Below are 24,850 nucleotides of genomic sequence, written 5' to 3'. Positions count from 1 at the left end.
ATTGTGAGACAGAACACAGCTGTTATCAGTCAAACTGGCTTTAAACATGAAATTGGTTTTATATTGGTTTTATATATCTTTCTGTTGTTGTTACGAGCCCCTGGGCTCTGTAATAAATGCACGATTAAATATTAATCCTACAAAGAGAGTGAGAGTTCTCTTGGTGAACTTTTGTTTCTTACACCAAGGTTTTAGTGTCATCAGATAAATTAATCTTCTGAGTTTATGGGATTAATGCTTTATTAGAGAATTTGTGGCCCAATATTATTTTTCTTAATTTATAGATGATTGAATTTTACAATCATAGTCTAGATTACAGAGAAATCTTCAATATATTATTCATCAACCTTAGCTCATTTTGGTCACAACACTACATGCACAAAAATATGAACTAAAACACTGAGCTAATATGAGATGGCAGGTATGTCAGAAGCCCATATGTGTCAGGCTCCGCTGTCGAGTAGGTATGGATCAAAAATGGCACAACTCCCTCAGGGAACGGAAAACGGCAACGTGGTTTTATTGTGTGCAGAGAGGTTTTTATAATTGGTGTGAAATGCACACATTCCCTGAGCTGAGTGTATCACATATGCAGACACAAAAACACAGTCAAGCATGCACAAGACTCAAAAATATTCTGAATGCTATGATAGTCACTGGGGAGTGGGAGGGTCTGTGTGTTTATTTTGAAAGGTAAAGTGTGTGTGTGTTTGTGTGTAGTTGGGGATTCCTTTTAGCAACAAATCCGTAATAAGACGGAGAGGATTGAACTCTTGTTTCATTCTCACTGTAGTGTTTTTGACTATTAGACATATCAGATACAGGGAATACTTCACATAGACTGACCTGTAACAGACACTAGTTAAAGGTGCTACATTCTAGCACCCACCCTCTGGTTCTCCCTCAGGTAAACACTGTTAGCTCTGTCACCATTGTTGCCCTTTTCACTCTTAGCGCTGTTAGCACTGTTAGCTGCAAGTCACCATTCCAGTTGTCACCATGTTGAGAGCATAGACTATATATACTGTAAGTAGTGGATGTAGTCAGCGTGACGTCACACATTGGTTTGTGGACTACTGTTTTGAAGGCTTGAATTAAGCATTTGACACGAGAGGGTGGAGCTAAATACAACTGAACGCTAAATGAGACATTTCTTACTGACCAAAAGGTTATAATTAACTTTAATGAGCTGAAAACACACTGTGAAAGAGTGAAAGTTGTAAAACGAAAACACGGAAACTCGTAGACCGGACAACGCCATGGTAGCGACCAGTCAATCACAAGGTTGCCACGCCTTAAAGCATACCCTTCTTTATGGTCTATATGACTCTAAATGGGACCATAGTTTATTAAATGAACATCATGCTGTATTGAAGAAGACTTGGAGGGCCTTGGGCTGTTACCACCTCTTTGAGGTGCGACTTATCTATGGGTGATGGGAGGATAACAGCCCTCCTAGTCGACGTGCGACTATCCTCTTTGCAGAATGGAGTCAATCGGATAGCCGTGTTCTATGGTGATGTTGGCTTCCCTGTGGTCCAAGGAAGACGCACCGGAGGGCCAGACCTGTAGGAAACCCCGGGTTTCCTTTGAAAGCCAGGCTCCCCTCCTTCCTTCTTTGGGGCCCCGAACAGTTCTGCCCAGGCTCTGTATGTCAAAGTGAAGAAATTCAAGTAAATGGCGGGAGTTCATTTGACTCTGTTGAGACATGCAACAGTCTGCTTAATAAGACTCACCTGTTGTATTGGTGTTTGTATTACTTCAGCGTTGGAGTCCTTTTCCTTGAGGGCTTCTCCTGGGATAAAGGTGTTAATTACACCAAACATAATTCTTTCTGTGGATGCATTAGTAATTGACCCTGTGGTAATTTACTCATAGTGCACACTTTTTCTCTGCTTTTGCTCTAATTGAATTTCCTGGGTGTAACAAAAGCGATTGCTACGATAAACTGTCATCCTCTTTCTGTCTTCTAATCCTCTGGGGTGTTTTTCCGCACTGTTTGTGTGGTAACTAGTTAGTGGAACCTCGCCTGGCTCGTCTCTGACCTCTACTCTAATTGAAACGTACTACTGGGAGCAGCTTTGGCATGCATCTACACCTCATGACCATATCTGTTCACTGAGCCGGCCTCCACCGTTGGACTTATTAGGTCATACTGATGGGAGTGTTTATGTGTCGGTGTCTGTCGGTGTGTCCAGCAGTGCACATATCTGTGTTAATGTGTGTTTAAGCGTGTCCCGCTGTGTGTGTGTGTGTGTGTACGTAACTCTGGTCTCGGCTTTGCTTCGGGCTGTTGCTTCAGCTCCTCGGCTAATGATGATTTTTCCGTAAACACCCACCCTCCGAACACACACACACACACGCACACATCCCACACACAAGCAGAGTACCAGCACCTCTGTTCTTCCTGAGCTCCTGATGTATTTTTTTTAAACCTAACACTTTTTTCTAGCCAAGATATCCCCTCAAAAAGTGGCTAATCCTCTCACCGTCCTTTTGATCTGTACCTCCCTCCCACATTTTACTGCCTCTCAATCCTTCCTCCACTTGCTTCTTTCCTTCCTTACATCCTTTCCTCACCATTAGCAAATTGGAGTCCCTTTACCAGCAGCTTGTTATCTGGCCCGTGGCCCATGTTCAAAAAGTGCAGCATCCATCATTATCTGTCGCCTTGCTCACATTACTATGGGGTGGGATTGCCAACGCTGTATAAAATCTCATTATCAGATCACGTGTTGGCTGCACATTTTGGCGCATTCAGACTCCAGCTCTATTGATGTGTGATTAAAATTTTGGGCTTCACATCCCGAATGTTTGAACTCACCTGAGGCCTTTAATAAATGATGCTGTGTGTTTGCCCACTGTCCTTGTTTGGTATTAATACAGTAGTTTTATCAGAACAGGCCAAACAAAATCCATATGCAAATTCAAAGCTTAATGAGTTTGAATTATTTATTTCTCATTATCAGATTCTATCTCACATGATCCATTTCCACTGCCAATCATTTCAGTGGCCTTAGGCAGCGATCTGTGTCATCAGTTTTAATCAACTAATTATTATTTATATCCACAACTCTTTGAGATCACAGACAGACCTGCAGAAAAGAAGTTTAATGCACGTCAGAAAGACAGTTGGCTTTTGAGCAAACTTAACTTTTTGCATAGTGAATATGGAAGAAGTTTGAGGCTTGTTTTGGTTTCAGGTCTCTGCTGCTCAGATTTAACTCAGCTCTGAATTGAAGCTTCAGCCAGAGAGGCAGACAGGCAGCTCGACAGGCAGCTCGACAGGCACCCAGATGCACACATTTACATATGTACCACAGACAGGCAGATGAAGCTGTCCGCCAGCCTGTCAGGAATCTGCAGGCATCAATCCATCCAACCAGTCAGCTAGCCACAGTGACCCAGCCGCTTCCACATGAGGCCACCGGTCCTATGTGTACTAATTCGGCAGTGCTGCGGAACCAGGGATCCGGGAATACAATAGCGGGGTTTATCCTGGGAATCCCTGCCTTTCAATGGAGGCCTTTGTGTTCGTGGCTGCACTGTTCACTAATGAAGACAACACATGCTGGCAAAAAGCTCATTGTCGCTTTGTGTGTGTGTGTGTGTGTGTAGGTGTGTGTGTGTGTGTGTGACGGTGTGGATGAAATGCACAGGCCGAGGGACGAGTAGGGGTTGTCCTGCAGCAGACAGACACAGAGAAGAAACACTATCTATCACATCTACCATTTTCATTGTGACTTTGACATTAAAACACTCATTTAGCTCTTCTTTGTTCTTTTTCTTTTACTGCCTTCTTCTGTTTTCTGTTGGTGTTTACATCAATAAGTTATTTTCTCGCTTTTTTTTTGTCATCCCTCCCTACAAAGATGAATGTGTTTGGCTTTGGGTTGCTGTTGGTTTGTGTTTTTCTCTGGTAATGACGCTGCTGAATGGAGAGTTGATTAGCTTTGCTGTTAGTTGTTTGTGATGTCTGGAAGGCTGCATTTAGTTTAGAAAGCAGAAGTTGACGGTTAGAGAAATGGCTATGGTTCACTGCCTTGGGGTTTGTACAAATGTTTGGAAAAAACATTAAGCTCATTATAAGCAGCATAACTGGGGTTGGGTATTGAATGCGGCGTCTGAATTGGAAGAAATTCCAAACATATAAGGAAAAGTATTTTCTATTCTTCTAGTCTCAATTCTGCTCACGAGTCCCTTAAAATCACTTTTCATTGCAGAGTTTTGGACTGACCGCACTTCCCTCTACATTGGTGGTTATGCGTGTCTCAAAGCACATGTATAGAGTCAACAGTTTGTGGCTAAGCTTCACAAAAGAAAGAGGTGTTACAGCAGAATGTAATCGCGCACAGAAACGGTTTGCAAGTACGTCTGACATGACTAAACATTTGCTGCTGCATGGTTTAGGAATCATGGTCATCACTTTTTAGTGAGTCCACTTTTTAGTGAGTCCACTTTTTAGTGGACGCTTGATGGGCTACCATCGAACGCTTTCCCTCTTGGGCTGCTGCCGCTAGGGATGTGACAGTGAGCAAATTTTCCCACCGGTTAATAAACTTGTGACAACACCGGTGTTACCGATTACACTGGACATTTTACAAGAAAACATGACAGTCAATATGTGTAGCGTGCTTACTTTGATCTTTAACGTCGGATGGCTGTGTGTCTGGTCTCTCCGGTCCAGCTGTCTCTACGAGGCTGCAGGTTTCCACCTGGCGCTGCTCCGCCGTGCACACCGGCTGTGACCGCTCCGTCCTCAAGGCGATTACCTCATTAACATTATGTTTCCCTTATGTCATTTAAATCTGGTTTAAATCTGAAATATTGCCAAATAGGCGCTTTTGCTTTTTGCTTCGACATCAAATCCTCCGCCATCGTCTTGTTTGCTAACTCTCTCTCGTCCCATGTGTGAGTGAAATATGCTGCTACTCGGAGCTGAGACTCTGTACGGGCAGACACTTTCACTTTCCGATTGTAGCATCCGACATCTGATTATGTATTGATAACACGCCGCTGATACGCAAAAATTAACTAAATGGGTTTTATTTCTGTAAAAAAACAGCTGTGGACATGTACCATCAGCGTTGTTGCTTTCATGGGCCGTGCCTCCGCAAAACAACATGTATGCATCTGCAGAAGTGAATATTTCTGTATTTTTATTTTACTTTTTTACCCAAAAGTGCCAATAAATACCTCTCTATTTGTCAAATTGCTGTTTTTGATGTGTAAATCTACTGAAAATGAAATAAGAAAATAGCTTTACAGTTGTGTTGTGATCTCACTGATGGTTAATTTACTTACTTTTATTACAGTGTAAAGCTATATTCTAATATCAAACATAATAAACACATAGCATGTTGCTTCATGGTTATGTAGGGCATCTTTATTAAAATTGCACATTTCAAACACAGAGACAAAAGTGCTGTACATAGGCAACAATAAAAGCATTGGAACAACATCCATAATTTTGCTTTGTAATGATAAAGCTAAGGAAGGTTTTACCCTTTCTGAAGAGTTTTGAGCATTTGGCCGCACATTTGCAATAATTATTAACATTAGGACATTAATAATTGTGTGTGTTTGTTCTCACAGGACTACACAACACTAGGTAACAGAACCATTATGAGGCTCAATACTACTCTTTTCTATCTCACTTTTTGTTCTCCATCTTCCTGTCTTTAAGTGACAGCAGCCGAGTCCGTCTAATTGCTTCCCTGGACAGCAGCTTGTCACTGCTCTCCCTCTCTGTCTCCCTCTCTGTCTCCCTCTTCCTCCCCTCTTTTCTGTCTCTCCGTCTCTGTCATCATCTGTCCATCTGTCTCCTTGTGAATCACTAAATGTAAATCAGCACAGGCCACGCAAATGTGATGCGCCTGTTATCTTTGATCACACTCAACACACACACACACACAGACACACACACATAAACACACGCCATGTCACTGTCCTTATTAGCTCTTGCTGTCAGGCTGAGTGAATATGTGAATATGTCATATCATGTTTCACGTTTTTGCGCATGCTTTTCTTTTGTGTGTTTGTATGTGTGTTCATAATTTGAAATCCTTCAGAGTTTCATTAGGCCAAGTGCACTGTGGGTAGCTAATGAAGCGACAAGTACCCCCACGCACACACGCTTCGACTAGTTAAAAAAACGTCCTCATGTTTGACACCAAGAGCGGGGAAGAAAACGACGATGATGATTGTGATGCTTCTCCTTCCTTTGCCGATTCTCACCAGCATTGTTGTTCCCTCATTACCAGGCGACTGTCAATAACGTTGCCCATCACATTTGTTTCTGAGACGAGTGTGAAACAGCACAATGGCGACACCAGCAGCTGCCTCATTGTTCCTGTATTTCACATCCACAAGTCCATAACTAGAATAACTAGAATAACTATATTTCCATTTATCTATATTATAAAGTCAGACTGTCCTGTCATTGTAGATTGCAGACATACATAGCGGAGATGTACACACATACAGATATATTTGTGTATACAGTTGTGTAATAGTTACAGCAACAACTTATGCACACAGACTTCATCTTAATGAATCTACAGGTCTCGCAGTCTAATTCAGTGGCTCTCAAACTTTTTTCTGTCATTCCCCCCTTTGGCGAAAGAAATATTTTCACAGATCGGGTATAGCAGGGGGGTTCACTGGTGGGTGACAGTTTAAAACAACAACAAAAAAGCCGTCCACCAGCTGTGCTGTGGTGGCCAGTGCATGGGCCCTCTCTGGCAACAGACCCCAGTGCCCTGGCTACACTCTCTATATTTATGCCACTGGCAGGGGATCACATACAGTTACGGGTTTTGGTTTCAAAAATAGCTTTCTTGGAGTCCATTATTGCCTCCAACCATTTTGCCGAGTTTTATTCAACTTTGGCCCTGGTCAGACCTGGTATTAACATGCTTCCTCAGTGATCGGATCACAAGTGGACAGCTTTAAGTACAGGTTTGACCGCATTCAAGACGCATTGAGATCAGATCTTTCAGACCACATTCAGAGGTGGTCTGGGCCACATGTGGCCACATTCTTTTAGCAGTGTGTACGTGAATGTGTCCTGGGCCACATTAAGGACCGCCTACTCAACTGACGTCCCGCTGGGATCCGCGGGGTCTCTGCGCTCCTCAGGGGAATAGACAGGCAGACGTGAGCGCATGTCTGGCTTGCAGCATGGAAACGGCCTCTGTGCTCTACTGTATCCTGTCGGTACAACTGTATTTTATTAAAATATATCTCATCTATAGGCTACATATCTACAGACTAGGCACGGGAAGTGCATTATTATCATACTGTCACATGTGTGCTTTGCACGGAGCTGACACCCGCCTTCTTGCCTGCTCGCTCTCTCTCATCCCTGGCTCTCTGAAGCTCTGTACTCCACTGTTGCCTGGCAAAGGCAGCGGTGCCGGCGGCGCGGAGGTCCCTGGGGATCGCCTGTACAATAACCTTTTATTTTGATGTTAATACAATGTACCAGAATTCACTAATATGTAGGATATTACTACTGACATTCCTGTAATATTACGTCACAACGTCTGCTGTATTAGCCATGTGTTTACTACGTGTTTATGTGCATATAGAGCGGGGAAGTGAGATCGGATCACAAGTGGTCACTAGAGACGCAAGTGTGAACAGACGTACTTAAAGTTGTCCACTTGTGATCCGATCACTCAGGAAGCATGTTGATGCCAGGTCTGAACAGGGCTTTATATTACACTGTCAAAGTTTGGGCTTTGCTTTGTGGTCAGCAATGACTGTATATAATTCTGAAGAATAATTGTGGCATCTTTTTTATCTTCATACAACAAACAGCAGCAAAGTTACTGCTGTAGAAATGTAAATAACTTGAACCCCAGCTGTGGCAAATACAGTTTTTAAAGCTCCCCCGTTGACAATCAGAAATAATGTTTTGAGAAAAATGCAGGCATCTCTGAAATATGTCTCATTAAGTCATAATCACTTACTGCGTATAAACCCTCAAGTTTCTCTCTTCAGCAATCAGAGTTTGCATAAGAGGTGTTTTTTTATCTGTGTTTCACACCAACGCACATGAAAAACACACACATGGTCTAACACCTTTTGCTTGGACTGTACAGCACACATAGATTCACACATGTACACATACACATAATGTTACTAGTGTCTTCTGCTCACAGTGTTATCAGGGCTGTCAACCTTGCTTTCTTTGTATAAGGAGCACACAAAAGATTAGAAGAGCTCATGATAACCAGCTGACCACAGAAACACACAGAGAAACCCACACCTGGTCTTAAGTCTTCAGAGTGCATCAACAGAGGAAGTCGTGCCTCCCTGAGGTATTGTCATGATCCAGTTTTGAATATGCAGATTTCCCAGTGTGGTCTTGTTTTTTTGTGTTGGAGAGAAAGAAATAGATGGGAGAGTGAGAGACCAAATGAGCTAAAATGTAATTGAAGCATTCTTTCTATTGCATTTGTTTAGATTCTTTAAATGTATTAATTTAAATATGACAATTTGTCATAACAAATGCTCTTTTTTTGTATCTTGAATCGTTTCCCTTTTGTTGTGTATATAGTTTCTGAGAAAACAGAACCTTCTGGTTTCACTGGTGTGCATGTGAGTGAGAGAGTGAGGCATTGTCACAGGTGTATGGTTTCACTAATGTGTACGAGAGCTGAAGATTACATTGACTCACATTAGTGCCTCAATTAATTCATATTTCCATTATTGATTAATCTGCCAATTATGTTCATGATAAATCATTTTGTCCATTAAAAGTCATACATTTTTTTAAAAATGCCTGTTATAATTCAAATTCCTTGTTTTATCTGACTGTCCCAAAGACATTTTTATTAGTATTGTATAGTAATATGATTTTTTTCCTAATCCTTCTCAAAGAAAAGCATAAAATCTTTTGGCTTTTTGCTTGAAAAGTGACAAGTGAAATGATTCATCAATTACAATTGTACAGGTGTTTGTGTTGTTGTGTCTGCACATGGTGACACATCTGTTTTCAAATACTCCATTTGAGCCAGTTTTGTCATTTAAGATTAGATTTAGGTATTTGGTTAGATCATAGATCAAATGCAGTATTTTTTTCACTGAAGAAGAGGGGAAGGCAGAAAGGACAGGAAGGAGAGGAGTGAAAAGCACCTGCAGAATGGGTGGTGGTAGGATGTTAAGGAACTGAATTGATGGATGGAGGATGAAGGTTAGGATTGACTTAAAATGACAGATTTTGTGACTAATGGTAGAAATGGACGGACGGAGGGGAGAGCATGATGGAGAGAGAACAATGAGAGAGACGGAGTCATCTACTGGAAGGATCAATAGATGATGAATTGATGATACAATGGCCGACAGGGGCGGGATCTCATGCACAATTAAAACGCATTATTTTATTTATTTTTTTGCTGTCCGAAAGTATTTGGTGTCAAAGTTTTTCTTCAGACTGCAGATTGCTAGAGTAGCTGTACTTGCTTTTATCATTTGTTTAAATTCCGATTAAAATCAGAAGGCACTATTTTATTTATGTTAACACTAGAATGCAATCACATGTATACTACAAAACTGTACAAAATTATATTCGTGGATATGTTAAATGACGCACCCGTTTTTAGAGTGAAATGTTTCAAAGAGGGACAGAGCTGCTGAGTGAACAATGCAGCCGTGGGCGGGTGAGTAGGCGGCTGGTTGAAGAGACGCCGAGTGGCAGATCCACTCAGCAACTGCCTCTTATGCATCTCATCCCTCCAGTTCTCTATCTCTCTGTCCATCTACATCAAACACCCACCAACCTCATATACCTTTCTATAACATCTCAATACTACTGCTACAGCTGATAACAACAAACACAATAATAAGAAATCTTGTTGTACATGTTTGATTGTGTAGCCACTATTTCTAAATATTAATATCTTTGTAAAGTTACTTGTTTAAAAGTGATTTTATATTCTGTTACATTTGGTGACTGCTGAATTCATGTTGCAATCAAATGTCAGGATAGTTCTAGCTCCCCTGCTTGACTGCATCTTGCTCCACACTTGTTGAATCTCGGGTTCCACCTGTTTGTGGTGTTTTTGCTGTTGCAGAACTGAATAAGACAAGAGATGCCTGCACAAAAGCTGATTCTGACATTCAGGTGTACAGTGTGGACGGAGGAAACTTTGCCACATCCACAATTATTCCTTTGGAAGATTTCCGTTAAACAAACAGCTTTTAGTTGGGTTAGGGCCTAAAATATAAATATATATTATTAAGGGATGTCAATCGATTAGAGTATTAAATCGTGATTAATCGCAAATTAATCACACCTTTTTTTATCTGTTCAAAATGTACCTTAAAGGGAGATTTGTCAAATATATAATATATAAAGACTCGTGGGTACCCATAGAACCCATTTTCATTCACATATCTTGAGGTCAGAGGTCAAGGAAACCCTTTGAAAATGGCCATGACAGTTTTTCCTCGCCAAAATTTAGCGTAAATTCTGAGCGTTATTTAACGACATGGTTGGTACCAATGGATTCTTTAGGTTTTCTAGTTCCACATGATACCAGTATCTTCATTCTAGCTTTAAAACTGAGCCTGCTACAACCTAAAAATCGCAAGTTGCGTCAGTGCTTTAAAGAAATTAATGACGTTACAACAAATTTGCATTGACGCGTTATTATCACGTTAATTTTGAGAGCCCTACTATTATTATACACAAAGGTTTTGTGTTGGGTGGCGAATCATGGCGGCCGGCTCCTTGAAGAGGACCCACTTCCTTCGTAGATATGAACGGCTCATTCTACGGTAACAAAAACACAACGATTCTTATTTTCAGGTGATTATACACTAAAGAAAACATTAATATAATATTCCATTTCTGCCAATAGATCCCCCTAAATGCTACACACTGTTCCTTTAAAGAATTTTGCATTTTTATGACTGTCAGCAAAGCAGCCTCTCCAGTCTGTTGCAAGATCAGCCACCAATTCTGGGAAGAAAAGCCCAAAAACTAACAAAAGACTGTGATAGGCAGGTCCAGACAAGTCCAAATCATGTTGCGATAATAGAAAAATGAGTGACCCAGACTGGACTGGTATTACACTGACGGTCAAAATAAATGTGGCAATGATACCCATTCAAAGTGCCATCAGCCATATTTTTTAATCATAATAAAAATCTATTGAACCCAAAAAATATTCAAGCCCTAATGTAAGCTTGAAGCCTGCAATGGAAGTGGCTGCAGTAATGTGGGGAGGACTGATGGATGAAAACAGCGATAGAGAGGAGAAAAAGGGAGCAGAATGGAGAGGAGGTTGTGGTGGTGATGGAGAGGAGAGTGTGGGAGGGCCGACGTGTTGGAAGACAAAGGACTGAGGATGAGAGGACCCGCTGGAGAGAGAGGGAGAGGATGAGAGAGGAGGACGCAGCTCGTCTGAAGTGTTTACTCATGTAGATGCTGTAGCACAGTGGCGGGGAGGAATATAAAGCCACAGAAACGTAAGGGAGGATGAGGGTTTATTGGTGTTACAGAGGCACAATCGTGGCTGTGTCATATCTGTTGTGTGTGTTTATATTTGTAGACACAACTTGCCGGTGCCACTTATCATTCTTCCATTCTCGTCCTGTTTTTATCTTTTATTTGTGAAATCGTCTTTTGTAACGTATGCCTTTCAGACAATGCAAATGTTTGGATAGCCTTTCAGATCACAGCTTCTTCATCTCAGAGATGATGTTTGCTGTGATCTGAGGATTTATACACTTTGCAGTTCGCAGTCAAAAACATCCTTGGGGGGCCTTCATTGTTAGGATGAGTCACAGGAGACTCGGTGCTCTTACTGGTGTGTATAATCTGTGTGTGTGTGTGATTGATAAGGAAAGAGCAGCAGATCCATAGAGAGCTCATCCTTCACACACACAGACAGATGATATTACCTTTAGTTCAGGTTTGAAATTGTAATGATGATGTAATTTCTAAACACCGTCCTCGGCCCCGTGGTTTCCTCTTATCTCCCTTTCATCTCTAAAGCAAATTGAAATCTTACACATCATTACTCAAGGAACTTTTCACCTTTAGCACAGAAGAAGAATCGGTGAAATGGATGAAATTATAATTTTCTCACTTGATGGCCTGTAAAGGATGAAGGTATCATAAAAAGATAATAGATGACACCCAGGCTGGTTGTTGGTGATATTTCTCTTTTAAATTGTTTTGTAGTGTTCCTCTTGGATCACTATTTTGAATAATAACCTGTCTCTTGTCAAAGCTTTCAGATGCAAAATAGGAAAAAAGAGAAATTAGCTGTAAGTCAAGGTTATATCAAGGTGCTGTTTGGATCCTTCAGGTGTACTTTGCTTATTCAATCTTTTGTTAATCATAGTCTAACTAATTTTGATCATTGGCCTACAAAATTTAACAACAAGGGTCTAGCTATTTTACTGAATATCAATAAGTTGACGATATAATTTAAAACTAGACAAGTCCACAGCCATAGTGGCTCTGTGAGGCTGCATTGAATGATGCTTTATGTCAGCATGCTAACATGATAGTATTTTGCAGCTATAATGTTTACCATGTTTACCATGTTTACCATCGTAGCCTATGTTGTGTTCACGTCGTATGGGATGAGTAATGAAAGTACAGGCAGACTGATAGATGAAGAGTCAGAGAGGTGGGGAAAGATTCCTTTGTTAACTGACAATTCAAGATGGATGTATGATTACTAAACTGGACTTTTAAGGGTTTAAAATATTGTGCATAAACACGATTACATCATATCCATTATATTTGGGTTAATTATATTGAATGACAAACTTTAACTGACGGCTATGTTTACTTGTTTTTTAAGTGCCAATTCGCATATATCAGAGCTTTCAGAAATTATTGAGTTTCCCAGTCGTTAATTACAACTTGGATGTTGATGTCAACAATATTTACAAGTCAACCCTGACTCCTACAAAATTACATTACCACACAACTAGTGAACTTTGACTTTTAGTTTAGTTTCACAGTCTCCTGGGGGAAAGTCCTGTGTTTGTTGGACACATCCACCACCTCTCCCTCCTGCTCTTAGTGGATGTTCTCGCTTGTTATACTCCTTATTATGCCACATATCTTTGAATAACGTTATTATTAGGGCTGTCAATCGATTAAAATATTTAATCGCATTCAATCGCATGATTGTCCATAGTTAATCGCATTTAGCTTAAAAAATGTGCTCAAATCATAACATGGCGAACAGCTGTCAGTGTGTCAGTGTGCTGACTTGACCATGACTTGACCCAAACTGCATGTGATTATCATAAAGTGGGCATGTCTGTAAAGGGGAGACTCGTGGGTACCCATAGAACACATTTTCATTCACATATCTTGAGGTCAGAGGTTAAGGGACCCCTTTGAAAGTGTCCATGACAGTTTTTCCTCGCCAAAATGTAGCTTAAGTTTGGAGCGTTATTTAACCTCCTTCGCGTCATGTTATTTAATCTGAGCACGCTACAACCTAAAAATCACAATTTGCATTAATGCGTCAAAGAAATTTGTGGTGTTAAAATGAATTTGCGTTAACGCGTTATTATCGTGTTAACTTTGACAACCCTAGTTATCATATCACGTAACTTTGGGGGGGATGCTATTCAATTGTATTATACTTTTCAATGAAAATTGTACACATTTGTTCTAGTTATGAGCTTGAAATTCAAGGAGTTACCAAGCATTTTTTAAAGTCATCAAGAAAGAATTCACATGTGGATTGAACTTCTGGAGCGTTTTCCCCCGTCAGCCCGCTGAGTTGTTTACTTCTGTGAGACGCCTTTCTCCACCTGAGACTTTCATCTAGGCCTCGGGGCCAAGATGAAACAGCAGGACCACCTTCCACACAGCACGAGGACCAGCCCCTCGAGTTTCAGGGGTCCGTCGCGGCGTTCGTAACTCCCCTGTTTTTAATTAGCTGCTTCAAGTGGCAGCAGAATTGCAGCCTTCGAGGTGATTTCAACGGAAGACTTTCTTTTCTTTTCTTAGCCCCTACACACTCCTCATAGGAGCATGCGTTATAATCGACACGCTCAGAAGCAGAGACCCATAATTAACACGTATGTGCTTTTGTTATTCTTTTTTTTTCATGTTTTCTCTTTGTGTTTTTTTTGTGGCAAAGTTCACTTGGAAGCCCACTCAGTGATTGCCAGGCTGTGAATTATAAGATTATTTTGTAAGCTATTTAAGCGTCTTAGAGGTCTCCCTTTCACTGCTGGAGAAAGTATTGAGCAGAATTTGACGTCAGCCCCCGCTTGTCGGGCTGCACTGTGTCATTAGAGGCAATAAAAAGAGAGAGAGCTTTAGCATAAAGCCCAAACCATATTCTCTCCATCTCCTCGTAATGCCTAATGTTAGGTGGCGTACTTAGCGGGTTAAAACCAGATTAGGCTCTCAGCTTAGTGTAAGAGATCCATTACAGTGTGTGAGTGTGTGTGTGAGTGTGTAAGAGTATTAGATGGGGTTTGAGGTAATTGATTTGGGTGGAGGCGGTATCTGAAGACAGACAGAGGCACATGGAAATGGAGATAGGGAAACTGGGAGCGAAGTGGTGAGAGAGACCAAAGGACAGACAGGCATAAAGCCAATAGATATGAAGGAATACAGTAGTCAGAGAGCAGTAAGGTGGGAAGGAAAGGCGCAAAAAGACAAAAATGAAGCGATCGATGGAGATGCAGTAGAGGGAGGAAGACAAGTACAGGCAGGCTGATAGATGAAGATTCAGAAAGGTGGGGATAGATTTTCTTGTGTGTTAGCCCGATCCTGACCTGACCTTGCATTAGATCTGCCTACATTGATGTTCTCTGTGAAAACTAAGACGCCTGTGGAGCAGATGTCCCGATTGTTGCTCATTTCAACATTTTCCATCCAAGACTGCAGCGTCTACCGGATCTGCACATGCACTGAGTCATAGATGCCTGCACATATTTTATACATTTTGTAGTCTTTGTATTGTATTTTTTAACCAAATAGTGTGGACATAGGGGTTGGTCGGTATGCAGATACAGACTGTAGCTTTGATGTAAGATAAAAGAGGTGGTGTTTGTGTGCAGGTCAGTGGGGGCGTCCTGCGTTACAGATGCTTTTAAGCCACCTCCAGATCTCCTGTGTGCTCCGCATATATTTTACTGTTAAATAGATTTTGATTTGACGGCCCGCATCAGAGTTGAAAGGGAACGTACATGTTCTGCCAACATTGAGACAATGTCCAGATTGTCCATAACTGCTCCCTGCATTTAAATTTGATTAACAATATAAGTCCGTTATCAAGAGAAAATCCCAACAAGTTTCCGGCTCCTCAAATGTGAGGATTTCCTTCTTTCTGTGTTTTATATCCTTAAAACATCCCGTTTGGACCAAACAAGCAATGTGAAGACGTGATCTTGGGTAGTGGCGCCAGCAGCCGTAATGAGTGATGAGTTGTCGTTATGAGGTTTTGGAGGTCTTGCTATTGCACATTGTTGTTACTGTCCAACTATTGATGCTGTTAAATGAGGGAATCCGATGCTTTTGCGCTAAAGGACGACTTTTATTGCACTTTTCTCTGGGCTATGGCGCCTAATGCACGGGCTTACCGAAGCTGAAGCCCCGGCAGTGAAAATCTTGTTTTTGAAAGGCTAAACGGCAACAAATATGGATTGAAGCAGAATATTTCACGAGGTTAAAACATGTTGTGAATTTTGGAAATGATCATAAACGTACATCTATCTTTTTTCAATACATTTTGACTTTTGATCTTTACAACAAAATGAATCAATAGATTTGAATGTTAATTTAGAATTTGAATGTCGACGTCATGAATGTGTGTGTGCTGTATGCATGTATGTATGTGATATGTGTGTGTGTCAACAATTATGTGTTGAAATGTATATAAATTATTGTATGTTAAAATGTTTTTAATGTGGACTCTTGGAAGATTAGCCAACGAGATAAAAGAGAGAATGAATGAAGCTTCTGAGCTTCGAACTATTCAGTGCAGCCCTACGTATTGTCTTATATTGATGAGTTTCACATTGTGTTTACTGATGAGGAGGGCACTTTTTGTTGCTGTCCATTGAAAGGGGGTGCTGCATTAATGTTGTGAAGGGACGGACGGGCTTTCACTGTCCATAGCCCCAGGGCCTAAAGTAATATTAAAGCACTTCCTCTTATCTTATCTTATTTAGCTGGCTGTTGCTGTTTTTCATGCCTATTGGCTGGTCTTTGAAATGTGTGCAGTAGGCTAATCAGAGTTTTATGGTGGTGGTGTTGTATTGGCAACATTGGTGCAAAAAAAACACATAAATCAATCTTTCTCTCTCTTGCTCGCGCACTCGCTCGCTGAGTAGACTGCATATGTGTGCATGGGAACCTTGATGTGAAAGGTAGCCTATAAATGGGCGGGTGGTTATTGTGCACACTATGAAATGCTATGAATCCTGCTGGCGCCACTGATTGTGATGAACATCCCCCCTCCTCCCCTCACATTTTATACACTTAACAATTAATTGATTAATCAAAAAATAACCAGCAAATTAATTGATAATGTAAATTGTTAGTTGCAGCCCTACCTTCATTTTTTATAGATCTTCAAATCTATCAAACGCAGTTTCCAAAGTTGTTTTAATGTGATTTTTTTTTTGCTCACCTTGTCATAGAAATGTGAACTTTTTGTGGTTGTTTGAGTTGATGTTAAGCTTGCTTGTTTGACACCTCTGTATGACACTGTAAGGTCTGCCCAGAACTTTAGGAACTGGTTTGTGCCAACAATGTTGGTCTTAAATGAATATGAAATATGCTTGAAAGGTGGCTCTAAATGTTAGCTGCTTGTTGCTGTGGAGAACGACTGCTCTAGTTGATTTTTTGGAAAATGTCGAACATATGCAATAATGGTGGAAAATTGGATTCTGACTCATGAGTAGTTTGAGAAGTTTCTTTTGGGGTTTTGATAATTTTTTAAACTTTTGTTTTGCCTTGCCATACCTTCAGGTTGTGACGGAGCTGAACATGCTGTCTTGAAATAGAAGCCACATAGATGCAACCAGCTTCGACTGAGTAATCATAGTTTGTGATTGTAGCACCATTTTTTAGCACCAAAAATCACTCATCACTCTGAGGTTTTCTGGCTGTGTTGCTACCTCTGATGAGTGGCAGAGACACCAGCTGCCAATGTTTTCATTTGAATAATTTAACAAACAATCACTGAGTGATTTATGGGACTGGAACCTAAACTCCAGCATTCAACTTTCCACTTCCTTTTTCCTATATATAGTGCACTTAGGATGACTTGGCATTTTGTGATGTTGCTTTTGTCACTGTATTGTTCAGATGCTGTGTGTGGTTGCCGAAGAGTATATCACCTCATACTTACTCATTACGGGAGATTCTCAAAAATACTGATTGTTTTGCAATATTTATCACATTTGAAATGTAGGATAGAGTAACATTTATTTATATATATATATATATATCATCACATTATCCAGGTTTGTAATCAGTCTTTGTCTCCTGAATATCTTCATTCAGTATCATTTAAATACAGACTCAGTATTTGAGGATGAAGCCTCTTTGGTTTGAACAAATACTAAATTTGAACTCTGTGTGGTGGATTTGGCTTCTCTGTCTCTCATCACCAGTAATAGAAGACAAGAGCTACGAGTGATACTCAACTTAGCCTCCACACTACCAGTTTTCAGGCTTTCACTTTCACTTCCAACATGTAAATGGGAACACAAAAATGGGATACCTCAAAAACATGCCGCTGTTTTTGGTTTCTAGGGCTGGGTATCGGTACTCGACACCTTTAAGGCATTGACCAAAATAACCCAGTACCAAGAGGTATCAGAACTTCTCCAGTTAAACACTACCTGCAAACAATCCTTTTTGTACCCAGATCCAGAAAAAAAAAAAAGACTATTAGTCAGATTATGTGAACGGAGTGGAGCGGGAGGATTTTGGTTGGAGTGCAGAGCAGATTTTTTATCTCCCGTTCCATCCTGCTCCAATTTCACTCCGATCTCACTCACACCAGGAGTCCCAAGCCTGCCCGTGCGAGCCCAACTCAGAATATATAATTGCGGCGGCTGCGTAGGATTTTTTTAGACTTGTGTGATCCAAACATTTCCAATAACTCCAGAGCATTCTGAAGTCCAAAAGTCAACAGTTATTGAAAAAAGATAGATCTTATTATTTCCAAAATTGACAACATGTTTTTATCCAATGAAATATTCTGCTTCAATCCATATTTGTTGGTGTTTAGCCTTTCAAAAACAATATTTTCACTGCGGTTGTATAAAACGGAAACTGGAAACAGCCTTAGGCACCACCCTGATGAAGTCAAGGTAGCTGAAAACGTGAATAAAGCATGGTGTACTGGAGAAGAGTTGTGCGATGTGTTTTAATTTTGAAGGACTTGCATTGAAGCAAAAACAAACCATATCAGGATACTAGTGTGTAATGTATGTAAAATTACTCAAAAAAATGCCTCTGCCTCTCACTGATTCTTAGAGACACCATCATATTGTATTAATAAACTATAAATTAATTTCAGAGTATTTGGACAAAAACATAGTTTGCATCGGCCAGTCCTACTGACAACAGAGCAGGCTGTGGATGCAGGGAGGAAGTAATTATAGTAGCTCCAAACTCAATAAAACACATCTCAACCAACATGAAATAGTCTCTGTATTAGATGTGTTTGAAATACACTTCCCCAACAGTAGCCAATTTATGCATGGTGGGAGCCGGTATGTTCTCTTGTGAAACACTATTTCAAAAACAACATGTGCAGGACTTCAGGGTCAAAACAGCAGCAGGTGAGTCCGGAGCTTTGATAAAAGACATTGTGTTGTGTTCTTGTCCAGGTGTATGACCACAGGGGCAGTGATGTCCAGAGGCATGGTGACATTTTCCTGCAGGTCAAAAGCTCACAGTGCAAGGCCTGCACCTGTCTGTAGTGTTTAAGGTGCTCTTTTATGGATCTCTCCAAAAATCACACAAACTGCTTATCCTGTTTCATTTTGATTAGATACATTTTGACCAGCCCAAACCTGAGCTTCGGCTAAATCGGCACAATCTTTTGTTCAGCACGAAAAAGTACACTTTGTGCTATTCTACTACTGTACAATGAATCTTTATCTTATCTCCTACTAAGATGTGATGCAACTCATTTAAAGCCTGAACACTGGTAGAAGTTGTTCATCACAAAGCCCTTTAACTTCATCACCATGGTTACACTGGACCCCAGAAATTGTTTCTCAGTATCAAATAGCATTTTTATTTTTATGCATGTTTGATTTGGCCGTACTGATGACCTGTGTGTTCTAACTTGACTTCACGGTTATGTTTGCAATTCAAATGAATTCTCTTTGCCTTTTGACACTTCAGGGTGCCAGAAGGTGCCGTAGTTATTTTTTACTGCTCGACAACGTCTGCTGATTATAAATGGTCAAATCTGAGAGCTGCATAATACAATTTCACTTTTAAACTGCTGGTCTCTTGAGCAGGTCCAATGGGGCAGCAGAAACACTGCTTAGTAGTTTCAACATAAGTTGTCTAGGGTGATGATGGAAAGTCTCATTTCCCTTTTTATCCATATTTTTGCAGCTGTGATGTGAATCGATGATTCTCTGGTCAGAAGTCACAGCTGTTTTCACAGGATGTTAGTAGTAGTAACGTACTACTTAGACGTTTTATGAATTATTGGATAGTTGATTCCAGCATTGTGTACATTATGTAATTGTTTCAGCTGACATACTGTATATATCAGTGTTATTCAGGAACTGGGCAGAGATCCCAGGTTTCCCTCTTTGTTGAGTTTTGTGGTGGTTTAGTTTAGGGCTGCCCCCTCTTAATAGAGTAGTCGACTAATTGCTCATTTTGGTCTTAGTCAACTAAGATATCCTTTGTCGATTAGTTGTTTTTTATGCTTTTTCCAAGCTGAATGACTTAAGGTATTTCCAAGAAACTTATGAGCACATCTCTGGTAAACACAACATTTAAAGTTGTGCTTTTGTGTGAATCTTTGTGGAGAAACTCAGTTTTACAGATCTATCGATTAAATCAACTAATCGATTAGCCGACAAAATCGTATGAGTGTTAATCGACTAAGAATGTCTTTGGTTGAGGACATCCCTAGTTTGGCTTCAACATATTCTCACTCCCAACTCGTCAAATACCGCCGGTCAGTGCCGCTCGACATCAGACACCGACGCAGGGGGTACCCCTCTTGCGTTACTTTTGGATGGACTGGGGATGGCATGTCAATATACGCTCGTTACATGCATAGTATCCTTTCAAAATAAAGTTAGGTTTAGACAACACAACCACTTAGTTGGGGTTTGGAAACGGTTGTGGTTGACGTTAATTTAACTGACTAGCGACCCACGTGACTCATGGGACTGACGATACCGACGACTCACGTGACTAATGACTGACGTTACAAAACAAGTCAATGTTACTTTTAGTTTCACACAAGACACGAACACCGGTCTCCTGGTTGAAAGTCTTGTGTTTGTTTGACCCATCCACCACCCCTCCTGCCCGCCCTGAGCTGACTCTAATGCTATTAATACTACGTCACTTGCTCCAATGTAATGGGTTTACATTGGAGTTAGTTGAAAGCCTGGTTTGTCACATACTGTCGCTAAAGGGTACCTCCGTATGCTGGTTTCCGATGCCGAGGGGCGCTGCCAAATCAGTGGTATTTGACGAGTTGGGAGTGAGACCGGGTTGATAGTTTTGGTTATTCAGTTGAGTTTTTGTCTTTTTCAGTGTGTATATTGTTTCCTTTGAACCTGTTTTTTTAACATATCACATACACATTAACTACACATTACAGATCAAATTATTACCACCTCATTTCACAGCCCATGAATCTGTCCGTGGCAGTTTTCATGTGAGGCTGTTTAAGGCTTCATAGGCTTCTAGTGTTCTTCACATTCACCGTGTTCCTCCCTTTCAGCGTAATTACACAGTTGTTTATGTGTGTGGTTTTATCAATGGTGTTTTTATTTTTTAGTCTTTGAGATACTGTAGGTATCACCGTTAAAAAGAAAGGAAGCCTATTGGGAATTCTTATCAAGGCTTCACTGACTGGATTGTAATTTGTGAATAAATCTCAAAGCTTCATCAAAAGACTTCACTTCACAGGACGGCTTTTCTCATTTTGTAGGCAAAAACTGACAGCCTCTAGACAGGTGATAACCTTTGTTGCTTCACGGGACTAAGATGAAATGGGAGTTTTCTTTCAAATACAGCTGACGTAGTCAGTTTCAGGAAAGGGAGAGAGATCATCTTCTGGAAAGAGAAAGCGAAAACAAACATGAAACTCCGGCCGTGATTGGTAGAGATACTCTGTGATGATAGTATGACGTTAAGAAATATTATCACTGGCATGGAAAAGAGGCTATCATTTGTCTTTAGGTATCATAATTAAATTGCCATTAGTATTTAACTGTAGTATTCATCAGTATTACTGTTTCTCTGACACATATATCAGTTTAGATATGGTGTGTATGTGTGTGTGTCACAGTGGATTCCCCCTACATAGTGGCTCCCTATTGGCTTTCTAGCTAATGTGTTGTCTTTCTCTCTGTGTATCTGTGTGTCTGTCTTTATGACTGTCTGTCAAACTTTTATATCCTTTTTTTTTGCCACATTCGGCCTGTCATTTATTTTCTTTGCTTTTCATGTGAGTTGTTTTTTGCATGTTTCTTGACTGTGTGCATCCTCCACTCCAAACTGCTTTCTGCCTGTCTTTAAATGTATGTTTGTGTTTGTCTCCGCCTCTCACGCGTCCTCGTCCATTTACGTGTGTGCGTCTCTTTCTTTGTGTCTGTTCTTCGTCTCCGTCTGTGTTTTCGTCTCGTCGATGTCTCCATAATGTCCCCTCCTCCAGCCTTTGTGACTTTGCTGAACGGGGACCAGGCTCAGGATGCCATCCGCTCCCTCCATCACAGCACTGTCCGGGGACGCCTGATCAACGTCACGCTGCAGCCCACCGACTCCCTGCTCTGCCTCACCAACCTGCCCCACACCTTCACCGCCCAGCAGTTTGAGGAGACGGTGCGCGCCTACGGGAACATCGAACGCTCCTTCCTGGTGTACAGCGAGCTGACGGGCCACTCCAAAGGATATGGGTTTGTTGAATACATGAAGAAGGATTCTGCTTCACGGGCCCGTTCTGAGCTGCTGGGCCGACCAATGGTATGTTAGAGCAGTTGTTATAATGATCCTTTTATGTTTGATTATTTCATCTTAATAGTTACATTTATCTATATGACTGAAAGATGCCAAAGGGCTCCTGTTTTTTGAACCCTTTGGATGAGGACAAAAGATGCACTTTAGTTTGCTGGGCTAAACCTGCACTAAACTTGAATTGATTTGACTTGAATTGGCTCGATTTGACTGCATTTAAAGGGGAACACCACGTAAATTAAGAATTCCAATATGTTATTTCCATGACCTAGGAAAGTTCAATCAATATTTGTGAACATGAGCTAATCTCTCTCAAAGCCAGAAACCAGAGAAGTAAGTCTCAAACTTGCGATGTCATAGGGTATAAAGTCTGGAGCTGCTCCATAGACAATGAATGGGAGGCTGATTTCTCGATTTCGTTCCACAGGATGTTTGTTTTCTTTTTTATACCCAAATGAGCTTTATTCTATTGTAGTGTTGTCAGTTGTGAAACAGAAAATGTTCCCATATACTCAGAATATTCCTCCCTATAGAGTACTGCAGGGTTGACTTATTTTTGTAGGCCCAAAAAACCCATTGACTTCCAGACGGAAATGCTAATATGCTAACTCATTTCCGCGTTTTAGGACTCATTCCTGCAGCACTCTATACATTGTCTATGGAGTAGTTCCACACTTTATACCCTATGACTTCACAAGTTTGAGTTTTAGCATTCTAGTTTTTGGATTTGGGAGAGATTTGTTCATGTTTACTAATATTTTTTGGACTGTTTTAGAAATAATATTTTGAAAATGGGCGTAGTTCCCCTTTTAATTTAAATGATTTTACTTGATTTGATAAAATCTTACCTCACTTTTTTTTTTTTAAGTTACCTGATTGTAACAACTGATTTGATTATACTGGATTGGACTACTGGCCAACACCAAGCAGGTTACATATTTATATAGAGCAGAAAGAGGAGTGATACATTTGAGTCTTTGGTCACATCCTCACATTGAGTTGTTTACTTCCACAAAACCTGAATGAAACTTGTAAACATCACTTGTGATTTGTAGAAACTGATCATACAGGGGAGAACAGAAACATCTCCTTGTCTCATTTTAGTGCAGTTTACTTTACTTGAAATCATACAACACATTGTCTGACCTCACATTTGTGATCGGCTCAATCAGTGAATCAAAAACGGTAGATGTAAGTGTGCAGCTCAAGGGCTGACGAGCTTTTAAATCAGCATTTTAGAGCAAAGAGGATGACTACATAATAGCAAGTACAGCTATATTTGCAAACATTTATTTATAATACATGCAGAATTTAGAGGGTACTTGTGCAGTGTAGGAGTGTGAAACGAGTTCAGGGTCTTAAAAATCTGATTCTGTACTCTGATTGTGCAGGACGATCGCTCATTGATGGTGCAGTGGATGGACGTCAACCAGCTGAGCCAAGAGGAGAACCTGCACTCCAGGTGTCTGTGTATAAACCGGCTGCCGCTGGACCTCTGTGACTCTGAGGAACTGACCCAGCTCTTCTCAGAAACCTACAAACCTGTCTTCTGCCAAGTGAGTGTGTGTATTTCTATGTGTGTGTGTGTGTGATAGAAAGTTATTTATTCTTACTATAATAACAGCAAATGTGACGGCCTTTTAGTTTTCGCACCTCGTACCATCAGATCTACACAGTTATGTATCCAATTGGTTACGGCTCATTGAACATGTCTGTGCTGTGAAAGGTTTAAGATAAATGTTTGCAAATTTCCATTTTCTCAGAGCCTCATAGTGTAAAAAAAACCTCTCTAAAATAAAATGTTATTCATTCATAATGTCACACAAACTCCACTGAAGGATCTTCATAATATCTTTGTCACTTTGAAATGGTTCCTTCCTTCCACATACACGCCTTTATCAATCCAACGCCATCAGGTGAGAGGTGCTGATATAAAATTCAAGAGGGCAGCGTCCCTATTGGTCAGTCTCGCAGCATCACCAAGCAACTGTTTCCATGGTGAGGTGTGGCTGCTGTGACAACTGCCCCACCCTTCAACTTCCTCCCTCCCTCCCACTTTGCTCTGTTTCAGTGGTATATAACTCAGCTGAAGGTTATATACCACCCTGCCTCGTTACATCCAACGCACCCCCACATTACCATTTAGACATCATTCAATGGGTATCTGTCATCTGCTACATTTCCAGTTTTAGCTCCACCCCTCTGCACCACTCCCACATAGAAATCAATACACCCACATCATCCTGGTCCCATGATGCTTTGTGGGTGTTTAGCTCATGTTGCTTCTCTGTTGCAGAGCCAGCAGGCTTTGACCTATGGTTCAGCATTTTCTATGTACAGTACAATATGTGCTTGCAAGTGTGTGTTTGTGTATTTTACTGCACTTCAGCATGTATGCACTAGAAATACTTCAAAGCACAAAGCTTCTGAAACCCTGAACACCAATGAACAGGATGCATAAACAACATATACTGGGATATGAAAACATACAAGGTAGCATTCAGGCGAGTAGTTACTGTATTATTTTGCAGAAGAAATGCCTGTGGTGGAGAGCGCTGTTAAGGCATTTTAACCTTAAAGGTGATCTATACAATATCCAGAGCATTATTATAGCAGCGAACAACTATTTGTTGTGTAAAGATATAGAGGAGTAATGTCTACCTG

General features: G+C 40.8%; 1 protein-coding gene across 1 annotated transcript in view; it reads left to right on the top strand.

Annotated features, from left to right (window-relative positions):
* raver2 (ribonucleoprotein, PTB-binding 2) overlaps positions 1 to 24,850 on the top strand; it is a 96,326-nt gene that overhangs the window by 30,611 nt on the left and 40,865 nt on the right. The window contains exons 3-4 of the mRNA XM_037770344.1: positions 21,888 to 22,195; positions 23,578 to 23,742. Of these exons, the coding sequence (XP_037626272.1) occupies positions 21,888 to 22,195; positions 23,578 to 23,742 (473 nt within the window). The remainder of the gene's footprint in view (positions 1 to 21,887; positions 22,196 to 23,577; positions 23,743 to 24,850) is intronic.

Source organism: Sebastes umbrosus, chromosome 5 (genome assembly GCF_015220745.1).
Source record: "Sebastes umbrosus isolate fSebUmb1 chromosome 5, fSebUmb1.pri, whole genome shotgun sequence".
In the NCBI taxonomy this organism is placed as follows: Eukaryota; Metazoa; Chordata; class Actinopteri; order Perciformes; family Sebastidae; genus Sebastes; species Sebastes umbrosus.
The sequence above is the reverse complement of the archived record's forward strand: the minus strand, read 5'-3'. Positions and strand labels throughout refer to the sequence as shown.